At 34.5% G+C, this 22,011-nt stretch overlaps 1 protein-coding gene across 4 annotated transcripts in view; it reads right to left on the bottom strand.

Moving 5' to 3' along the window:
• The window catches only part of PHTF2 (putative homeodomain transcription factor 2), a 134,981-nt gene that overhangs the window by 15,253 nt on the left and 97,717 nt on the right, over positions 1 to 22,011 (bottom strand). For 3 of the 4 annotated variants that reach the window (XM_018047272.1, XM_018047273.1, XM_013963241.2), the window contains 5 exons: positions 16,654 to 16,840; positions 15,008 to 15,163; positions 9,367 to 9,585; positions 1,855 to 1,983; positions 140 to 412 (listed from right to left, as the gene is read on the bottom strand). In XM_018047272.1, the coding sequence (XP_017902761.1) occupies positions 140 to 412; positions 1,855 to 1,983; positions 9,367 to 9,585; positions 15,008 to 15,163; positions 16,654 to 16,840 (964 nt within the window). The remainder of the gene's footprint in view (positions 1 to 139; positions 413 to 1,854; positions 1,984 to 9,366; positions 9,586 to 15,007; positions 15,164 to 16,653; positions 16,841 to 22,011) is intronic. The other variant, XM_018047274.1, reaches the window with a different exon arrangement.

The raw sequence follows: 22,011 nt of genomic DNA, 5'->3' as shown, positions 1-22,011 counted from the left end.
CAAAAAATAACAAAACAGAAGTCATTATGGTTTTATTTGGGGAAATAATTAGCATGTCAAAATGATTTAATGAAACACTTAAATACTTCAGGAATACCAAGGATAAAATTCTCTATTGAGGTGTCCATATTATACTCACCTGTTTATAAGTTCTTTCTGCTACACAGAGCAAAAAAAAGAAAATCCACACAAGAGACACACGAACCACAAAGCTTATTATAACCATAGAAAGAACTATAACATCTTCATTAGAACCAAATGCAATCATATAAAGTTCTGAAGCAGAATGTGCTGTGAGTTGATCCAAGTCGGTAGCTTGGGAGAGTCGGAAAACAAATGGAGTTAAACCCAGGATTAGAGAGATTGCATTTCCAAAAATCTGGTAGCCTATTCCTGGTATATGGCTGTTTACCTTTAGAGAGAGAGAGAGAGAAATACACAAATTTTATCTACAGTAAAATTAATTCCTAATGAAGCATTATTTTATTTATAGCAATATGAAATTACTGTTAAAATGTATCAGTTTTAATACCTGAATAATGCAATTTAAATTTACTCAAAGTTTGAAAACCTATTACACATAAAATGTAAGTCAGTATTTTTCAGTTTTTAAAAATAGTTCATTATCAGATCTCTAATTCATTAAGTAGATGCAAAAGGATTTACTTACCTGGTCTTACCTGGATCTTGAAAAAAATATTCTACTTATCTCATTATTTAAAACTTTAGAAATACTTACAAATACTGAAAAGAATGAGGAGATCTTATCTACTTAAATCCAGTTACAGAAAAAAATCTAGAATTTATACTTTATGTTCTTCTTCAAAGAGTTCACAATACAAATGGATAATCTCCTTAAACTGTAAAACTACTTTCTTTTATGTATATATACATATATGTATATACATATTGTTTTCTGAAACCATTTCAGAAGAGAGACTATGCTAGAGGGGTAAAAATTAAATAAGAGCGAGGGAAAAGGGGGCAGGGGAATTATAAGAAAAAAAAGGAATTTGGAAATTGAATAATGGAAAATATAAAATTGGCAGGACTGGGAAGGATTTTAAATATCATCTAGCTACCTTTTTTATCATCATATTACATAGTATGTAAAAATTCACAAATAAGGTACAGAGTATTAATCAGACGCAAGTTTTTGGAGACTCCTTGTTAACAGCTTTTCATAGCTCACATGGAAATATGTAATAGGAAGTAGCTCAGTTTCTGAAACCAGTTATTTTAATTCCTTCCCACATAAAAGTATGCACAAGAGTTCTAATTAGCAACACACAAAAAATTTTAAATTCCAAGTTAAATCACGCCTAGCTGTCCATGGGAATCAGGCAAAATTTTAAAAGTAGTAATGATGTAATAAAAGAAATAACAGAAACTGAAGTTTAAATCTGTAGGATTTGTATTCTACATCTCCAAGTGACTTAAGATTCTTTTACCATTAGTTGCATTACTCTTGTATATTTAAGAGGCAAGCATCAACAGAAATTTTCCAGTGTGAATTCTCTTTTTTAATGTTTTCAGTAGTAATAAACCAATAAAGTGAGGTAAATGATACAGAAAAACGTTTTCATTAACAATTGTATATACCTAGCAGCTCCTAAATTTGATCCACTGAAAGCAAAAAAAAGAATAACATAAAAGAAAATTTTAAACCATCAAGGTCTATTCTTGATCAGAAAATGAAAAGCACCAAAAAATGTTTGGTGACAAACCACTCAAACACAAGGAACTCTTTTTTTTTCAGGTTAAAGAAATGAGGTGAGTAGGTTGTAAATATAACACTTCAGTAATCATTTACTATATTAATAATCACTATCTAAACAAAACTTTAAAACTCACTCTGTTCATTATCATTCCACTGATTTCAAGGACAGACATATCTGCTTTCTTGCAGTCATTGCCTTCCCATACGATAGCACTTATTTTTTCTAATCCCGGGTGGGAACTATGGAGCCAGGGCAAATGACTCTATAAAAAATAACCAGAAATTGGTGAGTATATTAACTGCATTTCAAAATAAACTGTGTATATATACATATACACACACACACAATTTTATCTATATACACTAAAAAATAGAAATTGGTGAATGCATTTATATTTATAGAATAGATATATCTATACAAAGCTATCTCATGTACAATTTCAAGGACACTAAAATTCTATCTTAAAATTAGTTAGCATATACACTGAACATGTAGCCTAAGAAATTACAGTTATAAAAATGCATATAAGTTTCAGAACCTATACTAGCGTAACTTATTGTTCAAAAATACTCTAAAATTTGTCAGCAAAGGCACTTAGTTGTCAATCTGTTTACATAACTCCTAATATATTAGTGTTCAAAGACAAATGTGCATCAAATTCATATTACTAATTATTCATACTACTGACTGTTCAACTTATGCATGTCTGATACGAAAGAAAATGATCATTGAGATTTGAACCTTTCTGAAAGACTAAACAGTGATATAATCTCATTCAGAAAGACACACACTTACCCTTAATACTTGATTTAGTTACTTTTCTGATTTTTTAAAATCTAGCATTTCTCCAAAGGATCCATTTAACTTTTCCCTTCAGAGCAAATATTGCAAACTGAAGCACATAGAACTAGAAGTATTCCCCCAGGTAAAATAAAGTATCTCTCACAGTTTCACAGAATAGAAAATGGTAGGAAGAAAAGCTGGAAGCTTTAATGCAAACAAAATCATATATTTAGTGTGTTTTTCTGTTTGTTTCAGATCTATAATTAAAAGAGTAAAACTGCAAAATAGGGTAGTTGAGGGTTAAAGATAGCAACACAATAAAACACTAATCTTTACATTATCAGATATCAATAGAAATAACACAAAAAGACTGGCCCCTCCTCCCAAAAAAGATTAGTTCCAGAATGAGATACAATTGATATTTTTAATATCATATTATTTCTAAGTTATTTTAATAACACATTTCATTGAGAGAACTTCTAACAATGAACCAAAGAATCTACTTTAAAATATTCTTTGGCAGATAAAAATGTGATTGAAATATGATAAAAGATATGCTTCTGCAGACTTAACGAATATATTTTCCTCTGGAGGAAGTAAGTTGCACTGATTAATTTCAATTAAAGGTATAAAAAGTAATATAATAATATGCAAGAAATAAATATGGGAACTTATTATTCTGACCTCATACATTAATTTTATGTAAAGCTAATATACCACATTTATGTGCACAGAGTAAAAAAAGTGATGAACAATTATACAGGCAAACCATAATGCCAGTAGTCATGCTACTGACAAAGCCCTTTTATGTGTAGTTATTTGGCTACCAAGACGGTTCCTCTGAAAATTTATCTATTCCAAAAACAGAGTATCTTAATATACTTTAACCTTCATAGTATATATTTCATTATTGGAGAACCTTAAGAGCTATGTGATACAAATTGTATTTTAAAATTTATCCCCAAACAAAACAGAAATAATTTACACTAAAATGTTAAAATTTCCCTGAAACTATAATAATTATGAAAAATGATGAAACCAAAAAGCCTGGAACAAGTATGATAAGCTGAATGGAAAGAGTGTTAAACCACAGAGGTAACAGATTAAAGCATCGATATACAAGCTCCTTTTTTTTTAACTCTTAGTCTGTAACAGTGAATTATATGAAGCAAGATATTCAATACCAAGAATGTCCATCTAGAAAAAGAAATGGGAAATCAAAAAATTCTTCATTCTAATTCTAAAAGTACTCATTTTGCTCAGGTAACTTCTAACTAGCATGTGATAGCATTTTCCTATTTCTAGAAAGGAAAAAGGCAAGCGCATAGAAAGCAACTAAAACCTGGAGAATTTAAAAAGATATAGGAATGTGTGTGTGCATGTGTAATGTACTAAAAAAAAAATTCTTATTGAAATATACACTGCCTTTAGTAAATGAAAGATTTTTTTAAAGGCTCAAAGAAAACATAAGAGCAAATCATTCCATTTTACAGCTTCATCAGATAACAGGTTCTTCTTAGCTATGTTTTTCAAGCTAAAGTTTAGAACTCATTCAATACTGCTTGTTATCCTTATCAAAATCTCAACTGCTTTGCTCCCTGTTCGTTCAAAGTTTTCTTGAAGTTTCTACCTCTGAGAACTATAGCAGTTAAAGTATGGCTTTACCCACTGAAAAATTAACTTCACTTGAATGTGTCTTGGTCATTGTTTGGTCACTAAGTTGTGCCAACTCTTTGGACCCCATGGACTGTAGTCTGTCAGGCTCTTCTATCCATGGGATTTCCCAGGCAAGAATACTGGGGTGGGTTGCCATTTCCTGCTTCATGGGATCTTCCTGACACAAGGACCAAAACCATGTCTCCAGCACTGGCAGGTGGATTCTTTGCTACTGAGCCACCAGGGAAGGCCCAGGAATGCACCTTTATATTATATACTCATCCGTGGCTACAGAATAAAAATTTTCTCTTTTAGAAATGTTTCAGTAACTATTTACCAAGAAAAGAAAAGAAAACTACATATTTGGTGACACACTGTCTAGAACACACTGATTGAAATGTTCAGTGCGTCTTCATGGGGAGGAATTTTCCAGTCTTTATCGTAGGCAGAAAAGGGTCCTCCAAACCTTATACAGATCTCAGCCAAACAAACAAAAACGGCAGCTTTTCATTAAAGGGAGCTAATTTCAGCTAAAACTGAAAATATGAGCTTGTTTTTAGAAGCCTGAGAATACAGAATGCATGTGAAATCATCCTAAATCAAAAAGCAAAACCACTTTAAATCTAGAATACTGTAATTAATATGTAGAGTCAAACAGTAAAAAAAAAAATTTTTATTTTACCAAAAAAAAAAAAAAAAAAAGGAAAAAAGAGATATAACAGATTTAGGACCAAAATTTATTCTATAGAGCATTCATTACAACAAAATTGTTTATCATTTAAGAAAGGTCTACTTGGCACCTTTTGAAAATTTTTGTTTCATTATTTGACTCAACTAATATTAAGCACCTACTATGTACCAAGTGCTGTGTGATACAACAATGAACAAAGCAACGCACGGTCCCTAGCTCTGTGCCACTTATGTGGTTGCTAAGAAAAGAGCTCACAGACATTTTCATAAACCTAAAATCCAGTTATTATCCTCAGTGACTTAGATGAATATACAGGTGACTCATCCATCACCCTTTTCCCATGCATTATTCTCTTCTTTTTTTTTTTTTTCCACTTCTTAAATTCGAGGGATCTTCAACTAGACCCATGACCACACCCTGGACCCTGTTACCACACTGAAATGAGACTCTAACCACAGTCTTTCATCTTACCAGAGAGGAAAGATTCCACAAACCTTCAATTTAAAACACACTTTTCCTTGAACACACATATTCTTCAACCTATCGGTCTCTTCTTCTTCATATTTCCTTCTCAACTTAACATGTTTAGATTCTTGCCTTATCCATTATTTTAACCAGCACAGCATCCCCTTTCCTGTCCCTTGAATAGCAACTACTTGGCACCTACACTGTGTGACTCTGGGTGCATTACTTAATCCTGAGCCTTCATCTCATTTATGAAACAAAAAACTACATTGACATAAATCATGGAGATTATATGAGACAATGCATCTAGACTACTTTGCACAATGGGTGATATATAGGGTCAATGCTTATTAAATCTTTGTTATTATAATTATTACAACTATATTCTAGAGAATATCATACAACTGTGTAAAACTGTTATTTTTCAGTCACTAAGTCATGTCCGACTCTTTGTGACCCCATGCAGTACAGCACACCAGGCTCCTCTGTCCTCCACTATAACCCAGAGTTTGCCCAAATTCAAGTCCAGTGAGTCAGTGATGCTATCTAATCACCTCATCCTATGCCACCTCCTTCTCCTTTTGCCTTCAATCTTTCCCAGCGTAAGGGTCATTTCAAATGAGTCAACTCTTTGCTTCAGGTGGCCAAAGTATTGGAGGTTCAGCTTCAGCGCTAGTCCTTCCAATGAATAGTCAGAGTTGATCTCCTTTAGGATAGACTGGTTGGATCTCCTTGCAGTCCAAGGGATTCTCAAGAGTCTCCTCCAACACCACAGTTCAAAAGCACCCATTCTTTTCACTCAGCCTTCTTTATAGTCCAACTCTCACATCTGTACATGACCACTGGAAAACCCAAAGCTTTGACTTCACATACCTTTGTCAGGAAAGTGATGCCTCTGCTTTTAATATGCTGTCTAGGTTTGTCATAGCTCTCCTTCCAAGGAGCAAGGGTCTTTTTTTAATTCCATGGCTGCAGTCACCACTGGCTGTGATTTTGGAGCTCAAGAAAATATTTTTTTGAAAATCCATCACTGCTTCCACTTTTCCCCCTTCTATTTGCCATAAGTGATGGGACCAGATGCCGCAATCTCAGCTTTATTTAATGTTGAATTTTAAGCCAGCTTTTTCACTATCCTCTTTCACCTTCATCAAGACGCTCTTTAGTTCCTCTTCCCTTTCTGCCATTAGGATGCTATCATTTGCATATCTGAGGTTGTTGATATTTCTCCTTGCAATCTTGATTCCAGCTTGTGAGTTATCCAGCATGGCATTTTGCATGATGTACTCTGCATATAAATTAAATAAGCAGGTGACAATATACAGCCGTGATGTACTCCTTTCCCAATTTGGAAAATTGGATGTTCCATGTCTAGTTCTAACTGTTGCTTCTTGACCCGCATACAGGTTTCTCAAGAGGCAGGTATGGTGGTCTGGTATTCTCATCTCTTTAAGAATTTTCCATAGTTTGTTGAGATCTACACAGTCAAAGGCTTTAGCATAGTCAATAAAGCAGAAATAGATGTTTTTCTGGAACTCCCTTGCTTTCTTCATGATCCAATGAATGCTGGCAATTTGACCTCTGGTTCCTCTTCCTTTTCTAAATCCAGTTTGTACACCTAGAAGTTCTAGGTTCACATGATATTGAAGCCTAGCTTGAAGGATTTTGAGTGTTTCCTTGCTAGCAAGTGAAATTAGTGCAATTGCATGGTAGTTTGAACATTCTTTGGCATTGGAATGAAAACTGACTCTTCCAGTCCTCTGGCCACTGCTGAGTTTTCCAGATTTGTTGGCATATTCAGTGTAGCACTTTAACAGCATCATCTTGTAGGATTTATAACAGCTCACCTAGAAATCCGGCACTTCTGCTAGCTTTGTTCGTAGTAATGCTTCCTAAGGCTCACTTGACTTGACACTCTAGGATATTCAATGTGAGTGACCACACCATTGTGGTTATCCGGGCCATTAAGATCTTTTTTGCACAGTTCTTCTAAGTACTCTCAATCTCTTCTGCTTCTCTTTGGTTCTTACCATTTCTGCCCTTTATGGTGCCCATCCTTGCATGAAATGTTCCCTTGATATTTCCAATTTTCTTGAAGAGATCTCTAGGTTTTCTATTCTATTGTTTTCCTCTATTTCTTTGCAATATTTAAGACTCTCTCTCTCCTTCCTATTCTCTGGAACTCTGCATTCAGTTTGCTATATCTTTCCTTTCTCTCTTTTCTTTTGCTTCTCTTCTTTGCTATCTATAAAGCCTCCTCAGACAACCACTTTGTCTTCTTACATTTCTTTGGGATGATTTTGGTTACTGCCTCCTGTATAATGTTATAAACTTCTGTCTCCAGGCACTCTAACAGATCTAATCCCTTGAATCTATCCATCACCTTCACTGTATAATCGTAAGAGATTTGATTTAGGTCATACCTGAATGGTTTTCCCTACTTTCTTCAATTTAAGCCTACATTGTGCAATAAGGAGCTCATGATAGGAGCCACAGTCAGCTCCAGATCTTGTTTTTGCTGACTACATATAGTTTCTCCATTTTCAGGAACTAAGAACATAATCAATCTGACTTCAGTATTGACCATCTGGTGATGTCCATGTGTAGAATCATCTCTTGGGTTGTTGGAAAAGAGTGTTTGCTATGACCAGCAAGTTCTCTTGACAAAATCTGTCAGCCTCTGCCTTGTTTCATTTTATACTCCAAGGTAAAACTTTCTTCTCTGATTATCTCTTGACTTCCTACTTTTGTGTTCCAATCCCCTATGATAAAAAGGACATATTTTTTTGGTGTTAGTTTTAGAAGGTGTTGAAAGTCTTCACAGAACCAGTCACCTTCAGCTTCTTCAGCATCAGTGACTGGAGCACAGACCTGAATCACTGTAATGCTGAATGGGTTGCTTTGGCAAATGTGTAGACTGGGCAGCTACAAATTCCTAGTTTTAGATTCCAGCTGAACCAAGATCTCATGCAACCAAGTAGGAGTGTGACTCTTTTAATGTGTTATATGGCCTGAACACAAATAAACATATACTCTTTCCTCACTATCTCCATTTCCCATAAATGATAATGCCAGGCCTTCACCACTATCCACAAGCCCCTTATCCTATCTCACTTCTTATTAATAGACCATCTGGCCTCCAGCACTTCAAATAGAGATCATGCAGTAACTCTCATGGTCTGACTTGCTTCATGAACTCTTCCTCCCCTGCCTGTTTCAGCAGAGGATGTGCTCCTTGTCCTATTGGAGGCTAGGCTTCCTAAGTACACCTTTTCTCCAGAACCCTAAGAAACCAAAACTGTACCAATTTTCCCACTTGTTTTTCTCCTATGCACGTAAGTGCTCTCCCATCTTCACATCTAACAGCTGGGGACCAAAACATTCCTTCACTTTCTCCAACTTGTCAGGGTTATGCTTCTTCTCTTTTTTTTTTTTAGTATTTATTTTATTTATTTATTTAGCTGTATCGGGTCTTAGTTGCAGTACTCTGGATCTTCTTATTGTAGTTATATGTTGAAATGATAATATTTTGAATATACTGGGTTAAACAAAACACATTTAAACTAATTTTATCTTTTTAAGTGTTTTTAAATGAGACTACCAGAAAACTTTAAATTATGTATGTAACTCATTTTATTTCTGTTGGATAGCATTACTACAGGCACTTTGAAATAGAAATCTGATATTCATGAGGTGTAGCTGTGTGAATTATAATTGTATATGTGTGTGGAATTAAGGTTACAGGTATAGATGAATCTGACCATGAAGCATGCTTAGTGAGAAAAGAACTAATACATCTAAAGTACAATCTGACTTAGAAAATTCTATTTGCCAACAATTTCTCAGGAACATATGTTTGCAAGGTGATTGACAATCACTATATAAATACTGAGATTCTATGTTCCTATGAAGCCAGATCATAGGTCACATAAAGATTAAAATATGGGAACACTATTTTAATTGAATGTAAGTTTTCTCTCACCTCTGTAAAATGTACATACATTGAAAGGAGCGGGACCAACAGCCCCACACAACCCAACACTGTAAACCAACCTGATGAAAAGGGTCGTCTCTATATTCTTTTTTCACACATGGATTAATTTGAGGATTTTCCACATCTGTCTCACTGGTACAAGATGATCGGCATTCTGCACAATGTAACAAGTCTTCCCATAATACATCTTCTGTTTCAGATTCTGGCCTTGTGCTCTCAGAATCCTGTCTGGAACTTGAACAGCGAGAGCTGCAACTAGTACCCGATTTAGGGGCATCCTGAAATCAAGATATTCTTTGACATTAATACAATTTACGTACCCTTTCCAACTCAATGGATTTTATCAGAAACATATATTGCTACTTTTTACTAAAACAACAAACACACTGCCAAATGACAGTGAAATAAATAGCAAAACATTAAAATACATATTACTTTTTAAGGAGTAACAAAATTTTCTCATATCAAAATGCGATTTCACATCTCAGCTCCAGTATTATTTTGCAGGCAAAAGCTGTGCCTGTTTTCTCTTAAACTTTATACAAAGTTCAGAATTCAAAGACTAGCCTCAATCTATATGGACTGCATAGTCAGTGAATACTAACCCACTTTAACTGATATATTTAATGAAGTTCTTTTCTTACTCTAGTCTTTTTTTTTTTTTTTAGGTTTCATATATCTACTGTTTTCGTTTTTCAAACAGAAGTTCAATAAATTGATATAAAATTAACAAATACTGTATACCAGAAAGATAACTGCCAACTTGTGTTTTTTAGATGTGTGCTGTGCTTAGTCATGCCTGATTCTTTGTGATCCCATGGACTATAGTCTTCCAGGCTCCTCTGTTCATAGGATTCTCCAGTCAAGAATACAGGGGGTAGGTTGCCATGTTCTCCTCCAGGGGATCTTCCCAACTCAGGGACTGAACCAAGGTCTCCCGCACTGCAGGCAGAATCATTACCATCCAGGCAAACCCAAGAATACTGGAGTGGGTAGCCTATCTCTTCTCCAGCGGAACTTCCTGAACCAGGAATTGAACCAGGGTCTCCTGAATTGCAGGGGGATTCTTTACCAGCTGAGCTACCCAGGAAGTCCCAGGTTTTTTAGATAATCTATGGTAATTTAAAAAAAAGTGAAAAACTAAAAGGCCTAAGTTAAATAATTTCTCATCAACATACTCTTCCACTAGGAGTTTTTTCAAATACGAAATAAATACCTTTGAGTAAAATTTTAATTTAAATTAATTCAAAAGTGAAAATGAAGTCGCTCAGTTGTCTCTGACTCTGTAGCCCTACAGGCTCCTCAATCCATGGGATTTTCCAGGCATGAATATTGGAGTGGGTTGCTATTTCCTTCTCCAGGGGATCTTCCTGACCCAGGGACAGAACCCGGGTCTTCCGCATTGTAGGCAGATGCTTTACCGTCTGAGCTACCAGGGAAGTATTTTTTTTTTAATAACTTCCTAAATAAAGAATGGTAATAGCCATCCTTATAGTCAAGTACGCTGAAATTTTTGGATTTGTTTTTACCCATCCTCTGTTGGTAAGACTGTCAATTTTACTTGCAAATGTTTTATATTTATTCCTCTCTCTTTGCCATGTTACCACAACAGTTCAGATTTCATCATTCACACTTTATTGACTGTAAGACCTTCCTTATTGACCCCTATCTGAAAGGCCTTTCCCTATTTCTAGATGAACCTTCTCACAGTGCAGCTGCTCTTTCATTTCTCAGACTAAAACCTTTCTGTGGCTTCTCACATTCCTTCAACCTGCACGCTTGTCTTTCAATGTACTACTTTGGACCCTGTTGTCTATTTCTCCCACAGCGACACTGGGCTACTCCCTAGCCCCTCAACACAGCTTGCTCTTTGCCACTCTAGCCTCTGATCATGTTCCTAGCATGATTAACATTAATCATGTTAATCCTACTCTCCTTTAAAGTCTACTCTACAAAGTATCACGAAAATACCATCTCTATCCTTTCTAGCTGTCTTACGTTGTTTCTGAATCATCTACCGATGGGGAATAAAACTACCTACCTTAAAGAGATACTGAAAATTAAATGAGCACTGTGGTTTTTAATGCAAACCTAGTACAAAGCAGGGGCTCGACAAATGTTAGTTTAAAGCTACTCTCTTATGGCTGATTCATGTCAATGTATGGCAAAAGCCACTACAATATTGCAAAGTAATCAGCCTCCAATTAAAATAAATAAATTAAAAAAAATAAAGCTACTCTCTATTTAGAGCAATCATTTTGTCCCTGAAGCAAGTTGTTACTTTTTATGTTTATTTAATGACACATTTTGCATTGTTTTCTGGCATCTGAAATTTATCTATGTTAATTAAATGCTCATGTAGTTCATATTCTCAAATATATTATATCTCTTAAATATACTATAAGTCCATGAAAGACAGAAACCACTTTTTTTTTGCCATCATTAGCACAAGTAACAAATATCTTAAATGAATTAGATATATTATTGATAATTAATTTATTGATACTAGGATGGGATACCATAAACATAAATTTACTGCACCGATAAGAGTATTTATGGGAGGAACATTGTTTGAGAGAGGAAAATTTTCCAGAAGAGCTGAGCAGGAAAATGAATAAAGAAAAAAGGGTAAAAATAAGTCAATTTTGTTTTAAGACATGCACTCCCAAAATACTTCAGACTCAGTAATATCAACCATAATATTTGAAAGATAAACTGTTTTCATTAGATAGGAAGACACACTGCATGAAGTAATCAGTAATTGCTAAATCAAAATTTTTAATGAAACTAGATTATCTGTAACTAACTGCTGATGCAGACTTGCTAACCAGATACAAATATAAGTATAAGATTAAAGGCCTGATAACTGTTTAGGTGAAACTAATGGGTGATTTCAGGGATTAAAGAAATGTATATGTAATTCTTAATAAATGTATTTCATCAAATATTCATTGCTAAGTGGGCCATTTCACAAATGTCCAATCTAAACATTATTACCTATAATTGCTTACATTTCAAACAGAATTTTACCTGAAATATTTAGGTGGTTAATGGCCACTTTAAATTTCACTACAAATTGCTGAATTAAGCCTAAAAGTAGGGAATTTTAGAACTGAAGAAAATAGCTCAATGGGTCATTCAATATGGTTTGCTCTGCTTATCTCAAATCTCTAGACTGGTAGTTTCAATTGAGGATACAATCATATTAATAAAGACTATTTATTTGAACTGAAATAGTTGAAGGGAAGAAGCATTTATAACATAAATGCTTTGTGCCAGGCAATTATGCATAATCTTATTTAAACTTAACAATCTGATGAGGCCAGTCTCCTCCTCTCCCCACTGTACAGAAGCAGAAACTGAGACTCACGCAAGTTAAACAATTTTTTCAAAGTCACTTAAGTAGTCTGACTCCAAGCCCATTGTTTCTTCATTATGCTTCCCATTATCAGACGAAAAGCTAATTCACAACAGGAAATAAAAACTGAGACACTTGCAGAGTTAAACAAAGCAAGACAGAGCTAAGAAATAGTACAAATGCTTAAAAGGAGCTACCAATTACCCAGGACATCTCCTATATCCCAGATAACCAAGTAATTCCACCACCATCTTCCCAATAGGAGACTGGAAGAAACCCATCAGACATGGTAGATATTAACAGCAGAAACAGGCAAGGAACCAGGGTAGGGAGTTGAGGGGTAAGAGACAGAAGGATTAAGTCAAAGTCCAAGATACTGAATGGCAAGATCACACCTCATCCCCAACTCCCTTGGTGCCAAACACCATGACAACATGGTATAGTACCTACCACCCCCACGCCACCAGAAGACTGGATGATTTCTTCCTGAAAAACAAAATCCCCCTAAGAAGCATATCTACAGATGCTAACATCTGGGAGGCTTACAACAAATGGCTGAGTTCCTGAAAAGTACTCTTATAGTGAGGCCCATCAGTCCTGCTCCTGCACAAAGTGTTTCCCCAAATGATTTCTTTTGTGTCTCACCCTAAAAGAAAACAGTATCACCAGTAATTTGAAAAGTACAGCAATAACTACATATAGATGCAAAACAACACTATAAATCCTGTTTGAATTTTACTTATTCAAAGGAGGTTTTGTTTTGCTTTTTTAATAAAACAATAAGAACAACTTTTCAGTTGGTTTGACTTGAGAGTAAAAAATTTTGAAACACAGCCTTTTAAATATCCTTGAGTCTCAAGTTTCTCACTTCACAGATGAAGAATTTGAAGATCTGATTTTATTTTTAATGTAATCTTTTAGATCACTTTTAAAAGATTTAAAACAACCACTGCCTACTCTCTAATTATTAGCCTTACTTAGCTTAGAATCTGGAAGATGTGAAGAAACATTTATTTAAACGTTAAGATTAGCAGAATAATGTTCTGTCCTTCAAGAGTCTCAATATTGGGACTTCCCTGGTTGTCCAGTGGCTAAGACCCCTAGCTCCCAATCCAGGGGGCCCAGGTTCAATCCCTGACCAGGAAAATAGATCCCACATGCAGTAACTAAGACCTGGCACAGCCAAATTAACAAATAGTTTAAAAAAAAAAAAAAAGAATCTCAAATCTCAAAATACAGTTGCAAATCAAGAAAAGTAAAGATTATGGGTAAAAAAAGTAACTTTAAAACCAAATACGTTATTCTATAGGAGAGTGGAGACCTCTTTTTATAGAAGGTTCTGAATCCTTTCCAGGACCAACAGACTTTCACCTGTTTACAGACTAAGACTATAAATTTCACAAGCATGGTTATCTGGCTTAGGAACAGGAGATGGAACATCAGTTGTGGGCGAAGAGGCAATGAGCAGACACACTGGCATTATGTGTCTTTCAAATGGAGACACTAACAGAAGAAACAGCCATAGTTCACAAGAAAGATTAACTAGAGACAGAATCACAAAGAAAAGTATAGGAAGAACAAGTAACTCCTTCAATCTTAAAACTCTTAAGGTTTTCATATTACAACATAGCATAATATTAGATTTTTCAGAAGTTTGACTCTAAGCCATCAAGAAAAAAATATATATTCTAATATAGTACAAAAAGAGCAGAAGGTAACATTTATCAGCAAGTGACAAAAGGAGTAATTCATGTGCCCTGAAGAAAGACAATGTTCTATCCTTAAGAAAATGTGAAAATACAACTGAATAAAAAAATCTTTTTCTATTGAAATAGTTTCCAGAGATATGACAACATCAAGAGATGTAATAAAGTTGGGAAAAAAGGTTTAAAGAAAAACACATTAATAAAGAAATAAAAGAGTTACAGAAGAAAAAGGAATTGAATTTTATAGTGTGGGCAATGTAACTGGTGACAGTGACAAGAAAGAAGTCACTTAGAATAGTAACACTGCTATAATTTAGAAGTTGTAAAGCCTTTTCAAATTGTGGAAGTCTAACATGGGAGTTCAGATTGTCTCTCCAGAACGCTCTTTAAAAGAAAACAACAAACTCAATGTATGAATCCTCAGAGATGATGCACAAAGTGAATAAAACTATGTGGCTATTTATATGTGAAATATATAAAACTAAAAGTACTCTTCTATAAATCCAGATCATATAACAGTAAGATATTGAGACTGATGGGAGATATTTATTTCAGTAATATATTCAATAGTTGAAAGAAGTTGTAAGTTAAAAACATATAGATAAATATGCACAAATGTAAGGCCAAAGTAAATACCTCATTAGGGTAATGTTTCTTATAATGGTGTGACTTTCTATTCCGAAGAATGCTCTCAGAAGTCCTGTCTGCATGACGGCGCAATGGGTATCCTGTTTCTGGACCTTCTTCACTGGAGACTTCATCAGAGACATTTGTTACTGTCCTTTGGGTATCCTAAGTTAGGAGTATGCAAAGAGGATTGTTGGTAATTTCTGACTAAACCTGTAGCTTTAAAACGGCAAAATTTTAAATTATACATACATATATACACATACCTTCAAATACCTCTAAAAATTTCAAAGTAACTGATTAATACCACCTGATTTTCTAAAAACCATCTTAAATCAGTGACTTTGGTACTGTTCTGTCAAGAGTAACTCAAGTCATTTATCAAATATTGTCCTACAATGTTTCTGTTCAAAAGATCTGAAATAGCTTATAAAATTATGAGAACATAAAATAGTATAAAAGTAGAAAAGAGACCCTTTAAAAGAAGCTGAGAGACCTAAAATGAATTTACTATTTTCACAAACCAAAAATGCCATAAAACCAACCCTGTTTTAATAATGGTTTACAAGGCAAGATGAGGTGACTGGTAGCCAAATGAAACACGTATCAGACAGACAACATCATGTACACATTAAGACACCCAGATTTCAGAAATTCTGAAACCAAGAGAATTCAGAATAGGTATTTTATTGATACTTTCATGTTCTTCTTATAGAATGTTAGTAGGTAATACATATCTGGAAATGTGTTTGAAAACTGCATAACTAAAAACTTTGTTTGTTGAGACATGCTAGTGATGTGAGGCTCACATTACCAGAGAGTTAAATGCCTCAAAAATCTAAAATTATGGCAAGGGACTCTATTTTACTGCCACTCTGTGATATTTATTATATAGCTACAGGTACTGAAAATATATGTACTGTCAAGCTATAACACATACTTTACTCAGAGAATTCTTTTCTTCATGTACTATTCCTCAATAGCCACATTCATGCTTATATTTCTAAATGTAACTAAGGTATTATCTTTGAATTTGACTACATTTTTTCCTCTGTAACAGCTTTTAAAGAAAAAAATTATCTAAAAAACTTCAGGGAAATGAAGAGAAAGAAGATATTTATATTAGGCTATGTTACAATAAACCTAGGGTTTCTTTTAGAAAAGTAAATAAACAATTGTTATCCTTAAATATTTTCTCTAAGAATTTTAAAACACAAAACAAATGTGCTGACACCAAAGGTCACAAAGGTAGGAAAAACAAAGTAAGATTTTCTTATAGAGAACATTAAAGGAAAACCAGGGTCCTAGGTTAAGCTTTTAGATTAACATAGATCTTCCATTTGAAACAAATTCATTTACACATATGGAAATGGAGAAATAAAAAGGTTTAATGAACATTAATTATAAATTTAAAACTAATTTAACATTTTAGAAAAACTGGAGTCAATTAATTTAGAAGGTGCCCGGTTATAATGGAAATCAGGCTTATTCACATTACTTTATCTATTTTCAGCATTATCAGTGTTATTTGTAAAGGCTCACAGAATAAATTCTGGAGAATATATATACACTCAAGGGTAACTACTACGTCTAAGTCACTTTCCATTAACTAATGTAAAATCTCACAAAGCATTATTTTTTTTAATCACACGTACTTTGCTGGGGATGTTCCTCAGTGTTCCAGTGTTCCAGGTTGCCTCTTCTGGTCGAAGAGTTTCACACTGAGGTTCATGGCTTTGTATTCCATCTTCACTGCTTTTAACAGTCTTTTTCCCATCAAGGGATACATAGCCATTGTCAGTCTCAGTCGATTTATCAATTGAATTCTTTGCTTTCTTTGATCTACAAAGAAAATATGTGAAATGTGTTATATGGACTTAGTTTATTTTGGATAGGTTACCAGTAGAAATTACAGTCTGCTAAATATTAAACATGGTAGTTATTTCTCAGGTTTTAATTGCTATATTTACAATAAATCATTATAAAAATAATATCATAAAAATAAATATGAAAACCAAGGTCCTATTTTACCTTACTTTATAAGTTTTAAGGTTTTACAAAAAGCAATTCTAAGAGACATGCCCTAACTTATCAAAACAATATTTGGTCAAAATCAACCGGTCTTTGAGCAAAACCTAGATCAAAATTTGGCCCATTTTATTATGGTTAATAATATACTTTTAAAGACTAATTTTAAAAAAACTATCTCAGTAATTACAAAATTAAGTTACAATTAGTGGTTTAACTTAATTTTAATACTCTCCTTTACCCAAACACTTTACCATAAGTGTGGATACCTCTGATAAATTCATTTTAATACACAATGGAGACACAGGACCTTTGTAATATAAAAGCACATGAAAAAAGGGAAAACTTTGTACAAAATTCTACATAATGGAAGAAGTAAAAATGAAGAACACAGAAAGAAGTAACCTCTTTCACCCACTGAAATACTCTAGAAAAAATGTCAGTAATCATGTAGCTTACAAGTCTCTAAAAGACTACACTTGAGGTTCTTCATTTACAGGAATTAAGTTTTTCTCAATACATAATATGTAACATGGAAAATAATAAATCATTTTTGATTAATAGACAAATGTTTGAGGGATCCAGCAGGTGAAAGAATGGCTATCCAAAAGAAATGGTTAGTAGAAGAAATACAATGCAAATCCCACACAAACTTAAAATGTGCTCAATGCAGATTGTCTATCATAAAACATTATTTAAAAGCAACTGTGTCTAATTGTATTCAAAATAAATTTCCTTGAATTTTCTCTAGAGTATCGGCTTTGTAAGACAGGAAAAATAAGACTAGTACAATGCCTTCGTGTAGGTCAAAAAACAGAACTTTTAAATGGTGGGGGGGGATGTTTCTTTGGGAGAAAAATGTTATCTTTAACACTACAGTTGCTCAGTTCTATTGGAATATATCAGAACTGTACAAGACACTATAACTCATCTATGCTAAATGCTCGCTTTGGAAACAATAAATCAGAAATAAAAAGAGGTGTAGATGATTAATTTAAGGACACACAGTCGGTTAGAGCCAAAGCTGACATCAGAACACAGACCTTCTGACTATGAGGTTTATTCTCTATATGATCTTCAACAGCCCACTGTTCAGGAAACTTCCTGTTAAGATTTCTTCTTAACACACTCAAGCCCTACAAAGTTTGTCTTACACTTCTGACCTTCTTCTGTAAGATTATGAAAGGGGACAGACAGATTATACCTCCCACATGCTCTACAGAGCTCTAATGCTTCCTTCCTGGTCACCAAGAACAGATCTTCACAAAGGTGCAAGATGCAATGCCCAATCATCTCACCCTTTTCTTTCTGTATGACCCTAAGAGGCACAGAGAGACTAAAGGCATGCACAACAGAACAAAGATCATGTAAGAGTGGCAGATGCAGGGAGGAAAATGAACTATGGGAGAGAGGAGAGACAGGGCAAAAGAGAAAAAAAAGGTGCAGAGAACATCTGTAACCTTCTCTGCCTAGAGAATGCCATTTACTGTTCCCTCTACCTCTCCCTTGAACACCGTGCAACATGGAGTTGTAGAAAAAGACCAAAAGAAGTGAAATTACTTGACCTTATAAAAATGTGGGAAACTCAGACAGTGAAAGAGTGTGCTGCAAAGGTATTATGAAGCTTCATGGAAACTGTACTAGGTTGGAAAGGGAGGGTGAGGCCGTGAATAAGAGGAAGGGAGACTGGAAAGTTAGCAGAATAGAGTCATTAATCAGCCAGGATATGCAAGGAGAGAAATTTATTTAGGAAGAAAGATGAAAATGTTGGAGCTAAAGTCCCCAGGAACATCCTGAGAAAGATCAGTAGACAGTTGATAACACAGGCCTAGAAGACAATTGTTAAAGCAGAAAAAGTAGCTGTAACCTTGAAGAGTAATCCAGAACCCCAGAGGACCAAAAGATATGAACCTAGGAAAAGAGCTTGAATCTGTGATAATGGCTGCTTTAAGAATATTTCTAAAGAGAATGTATTCTTTCTTTACCAGGACAGAGTAGACTATTAAGCCAAGAGAAAGAGTTCTAGTAGAACTCATTCCATATAATTTTCAGCTATCTCCTACTTCCTCTCTTCCTTATCTCTGCCTCCTTCCAATTTTCTCTGGGCTGTTTCTCCCAATATCTCCTCAAAGTACAAGTAATGCTGTGAGAAGGTATGAATAGTAATTTACTAAGCTACAGTAGCTATTTGATATTTCTCTCACACTAAATGCAGATAAGTTGAAAATCCAGCTGAAATAACAAAGATAAGTAAATGTAAGTACCAACCTCAGGGCTTACAAAGCAGCTTAAAATACAAACTGAGGCATCCTGGCAGTGGCTGATAATAGCAGTGGTAATAAGAGAGTTGCAAGAGCATACACTAGTTGGAATGGAACAGCAGGAGCAGCCCAGCAACAAACAATAATGGCAACTAATCTGAAGGCAGTTTTAGGGCAGGGGGCAAGGTGCAGCCCAGAGGACTGGAAATGGGCTATCAATACACACAGAGGATTAATCAAATAAGTATATTCAGGATTGGAACCAGGTTTTTCAGTGACAGAGAATGAAAATATAAAGAGGAGAAAAGATACAATGAGCTTTGTAGTACTGTATCTGAATTGGAACTATCTCTGAAAATCCATGGCTTATATCTAGACAAAGAAATAAATATAAATGTAAAAGGACACACACACACACACACACACACTTTCTAGCTCTTTCCACTGAGAAAGCTCCAGGGTGGCAACACTACAACAGCAATGAGTGTATCCAGCATTCAGAGCTTAGTTTCCACACACTACTCTCCTTGAAAAAGCAGTTCATTCCAAGCCTGAGGAAGAGAAAGTACAAGTTGAACCTGGAAACATTTTGTTGTACCAAAAAGTAAGGAAGGGTTCAGAAAATGACAAGGACATCCCCAAAAAGAAAAGAAACTGCTCTAAGGTATCCCCTGGCTAAACTGAAGCCAATCTAGTCATCCAAATAAAAAATGACAATAACAAATTGAAAAAATAAAAATCTCTAAGTAAACAATTAAGGGAAAGCTCTTCCTTAAAGTCAATGCCAAATAATAAATGTAGAGGGAAATGATGTAGTTAGAAAAATTACCATTTGGCAACTACCATAATTCAAGCAAGAATCATCAATGGATGCTAAAACTAGAAAGTGAAAGTGGGATCAGAAACAGGTCATTTTTACAGTTAATGTATCTCTACAAAGGATATCTGTTGACTACAGAGGAAAAGTATATAAATTTACAGTGGAGAAATTTAGCTGCTGCTGTTACTGCTAAGTCGCTTCAGTCATGTCTGACTCTGTGCAACCCCACAGATGGCAGCCCACCAGGCTCCACCATCCCTGGGATTCTCCAGGCAAGACCACTGGAGTGGGATGCCATTTCCTTCTCCAGAAATTTAGCAGACACTATCTTAATCAAGTGATTCATATAAATATCACTAGTGAGGAACAATCTACGCTGTCTGCCATCTAATAGTACACAATGATATTCCTACCAAAAATGCGCAACTGAGATATGAAGAAATATCACACAACTAACTCAGTGGTGGGCTGCTAAATGTTGAACAACCAGCTATCCAGGTGTAAAAAGTCCTTGTCTGTAGTGTTTTCTGATTTCCATGGTGTAAATAATCCTATCATGATCAATTTCAGACAGCATAGGGAAGAGATATAGACTGAGCTCTCACGAGTCACCTGGAACTAGACACAGAAAACCACTGACACAAACCCACATTAAGGGACATTCTACTAAGTGACTGCCCTGTATCTTCCAAACTGTGAAAAACAGGAAACTTCAGGCAAGACTGAAGTCTGTCCCAGAGTAAAGGAGACTAAAAGGACATGACCCCTGAGTGTGGCATATAATCCCAGATTAGATCCTTTTGCTATAAAAGATATTAATAGGGATAATTAACAGAATTGAACTGGGTCTCTGGGTGAAAAATATATGGGAGTTCTTTGCACTGTTCTCTCAACTTTTCTGTTAATTAACAATTGTTAAAATTGTTTCAAAGTAAAACTATACATTTTTAAAAGTACAAACTGATTACTTTAGATTTTGACATAGGAGAAATGCAGGAAGGAGAAAATGTAGGAGAGCTAAGTTCAAAAAAACATGTAGGTTAAAGAAGGTCAAAAATGTAAGTTAAAGAGGTTAAACCTCCAGGCAAGGTTTAATTTTACCACTGATTGCTATATCATTGATATTGTCATTAATAGCTGAAAGTAAGAACTTCACAGAGTAATAATTTCTCAAAACGAACACAGATTACCAAGACTGAGATTTTAAGGAATTCCTCCCATTCCTTTATAGAAGAGAATAAAACTGTTAGGGAAAGACAGTGGGAGTGACATTCAGTTTTAAAAAACAGATAACTGTGAAATTCTACTTAGAATATATTTTTTTAAAGGGAAGTGACTTCTACTTAAGACAACTTTAAAATATGCTAAAAAAATAAACTGAAGCGAGATAAATATCATTTTGATTTTCTTCCTTTTTCTTTTTTTGGGGGGATCATTTACTAGAATTTCCTCTTTTACAGGAGATAATTTAGTCAGTTTATTATTTTTTATTTTTGTCAATATTAATAGCACATTGATTTTAAAATAAACACATAAAAAATAAAAATAAATAAATAAATTAAATAAAATAAACACATGTAACTAAATCATCTTTTTCTACCAAAAACAAAAAGCAAGGTAGAAAGAAGCTAGTTAGGAATTAAAACCCTACAGTATAGAAAGAAATGGTGCTTTTTACTATTATTTACAAAAAGATCTTACCTTTTGATAGCTATATTTAATGCATATAATACAGTCACCTAATAAAACCAGAGTTAACAATGGGCAGTGAGGTTAGCAGTATCTTAAAAAAGGAGATATACAAGTCTATATGATTTTACTTACTCCACAACAGAAGTGGTATTTCTTGCATTTGGCCTTTTTTTAACTGAAGTATTGTTGATACACAATATTATTTTAGCTTC

This window comes from Capra hircus, chromosome 4 (genome assembly GCF_001704415.2).
Source record: "Capra hircus breed San Clemente chromosome 4, ASM170441v1, whole genome shotgun sequence".
Taxonomy (NCBI): Eukaryota; Metazoa; Chordata; class Mammalia; order Artiodactyla; family Bovidae; genus Capra; species Capra hircus.
Note: the sequence above shows the minus strand (reverse complement) of the source record. Positions and strands in the feature narration are given on the sequence as shown.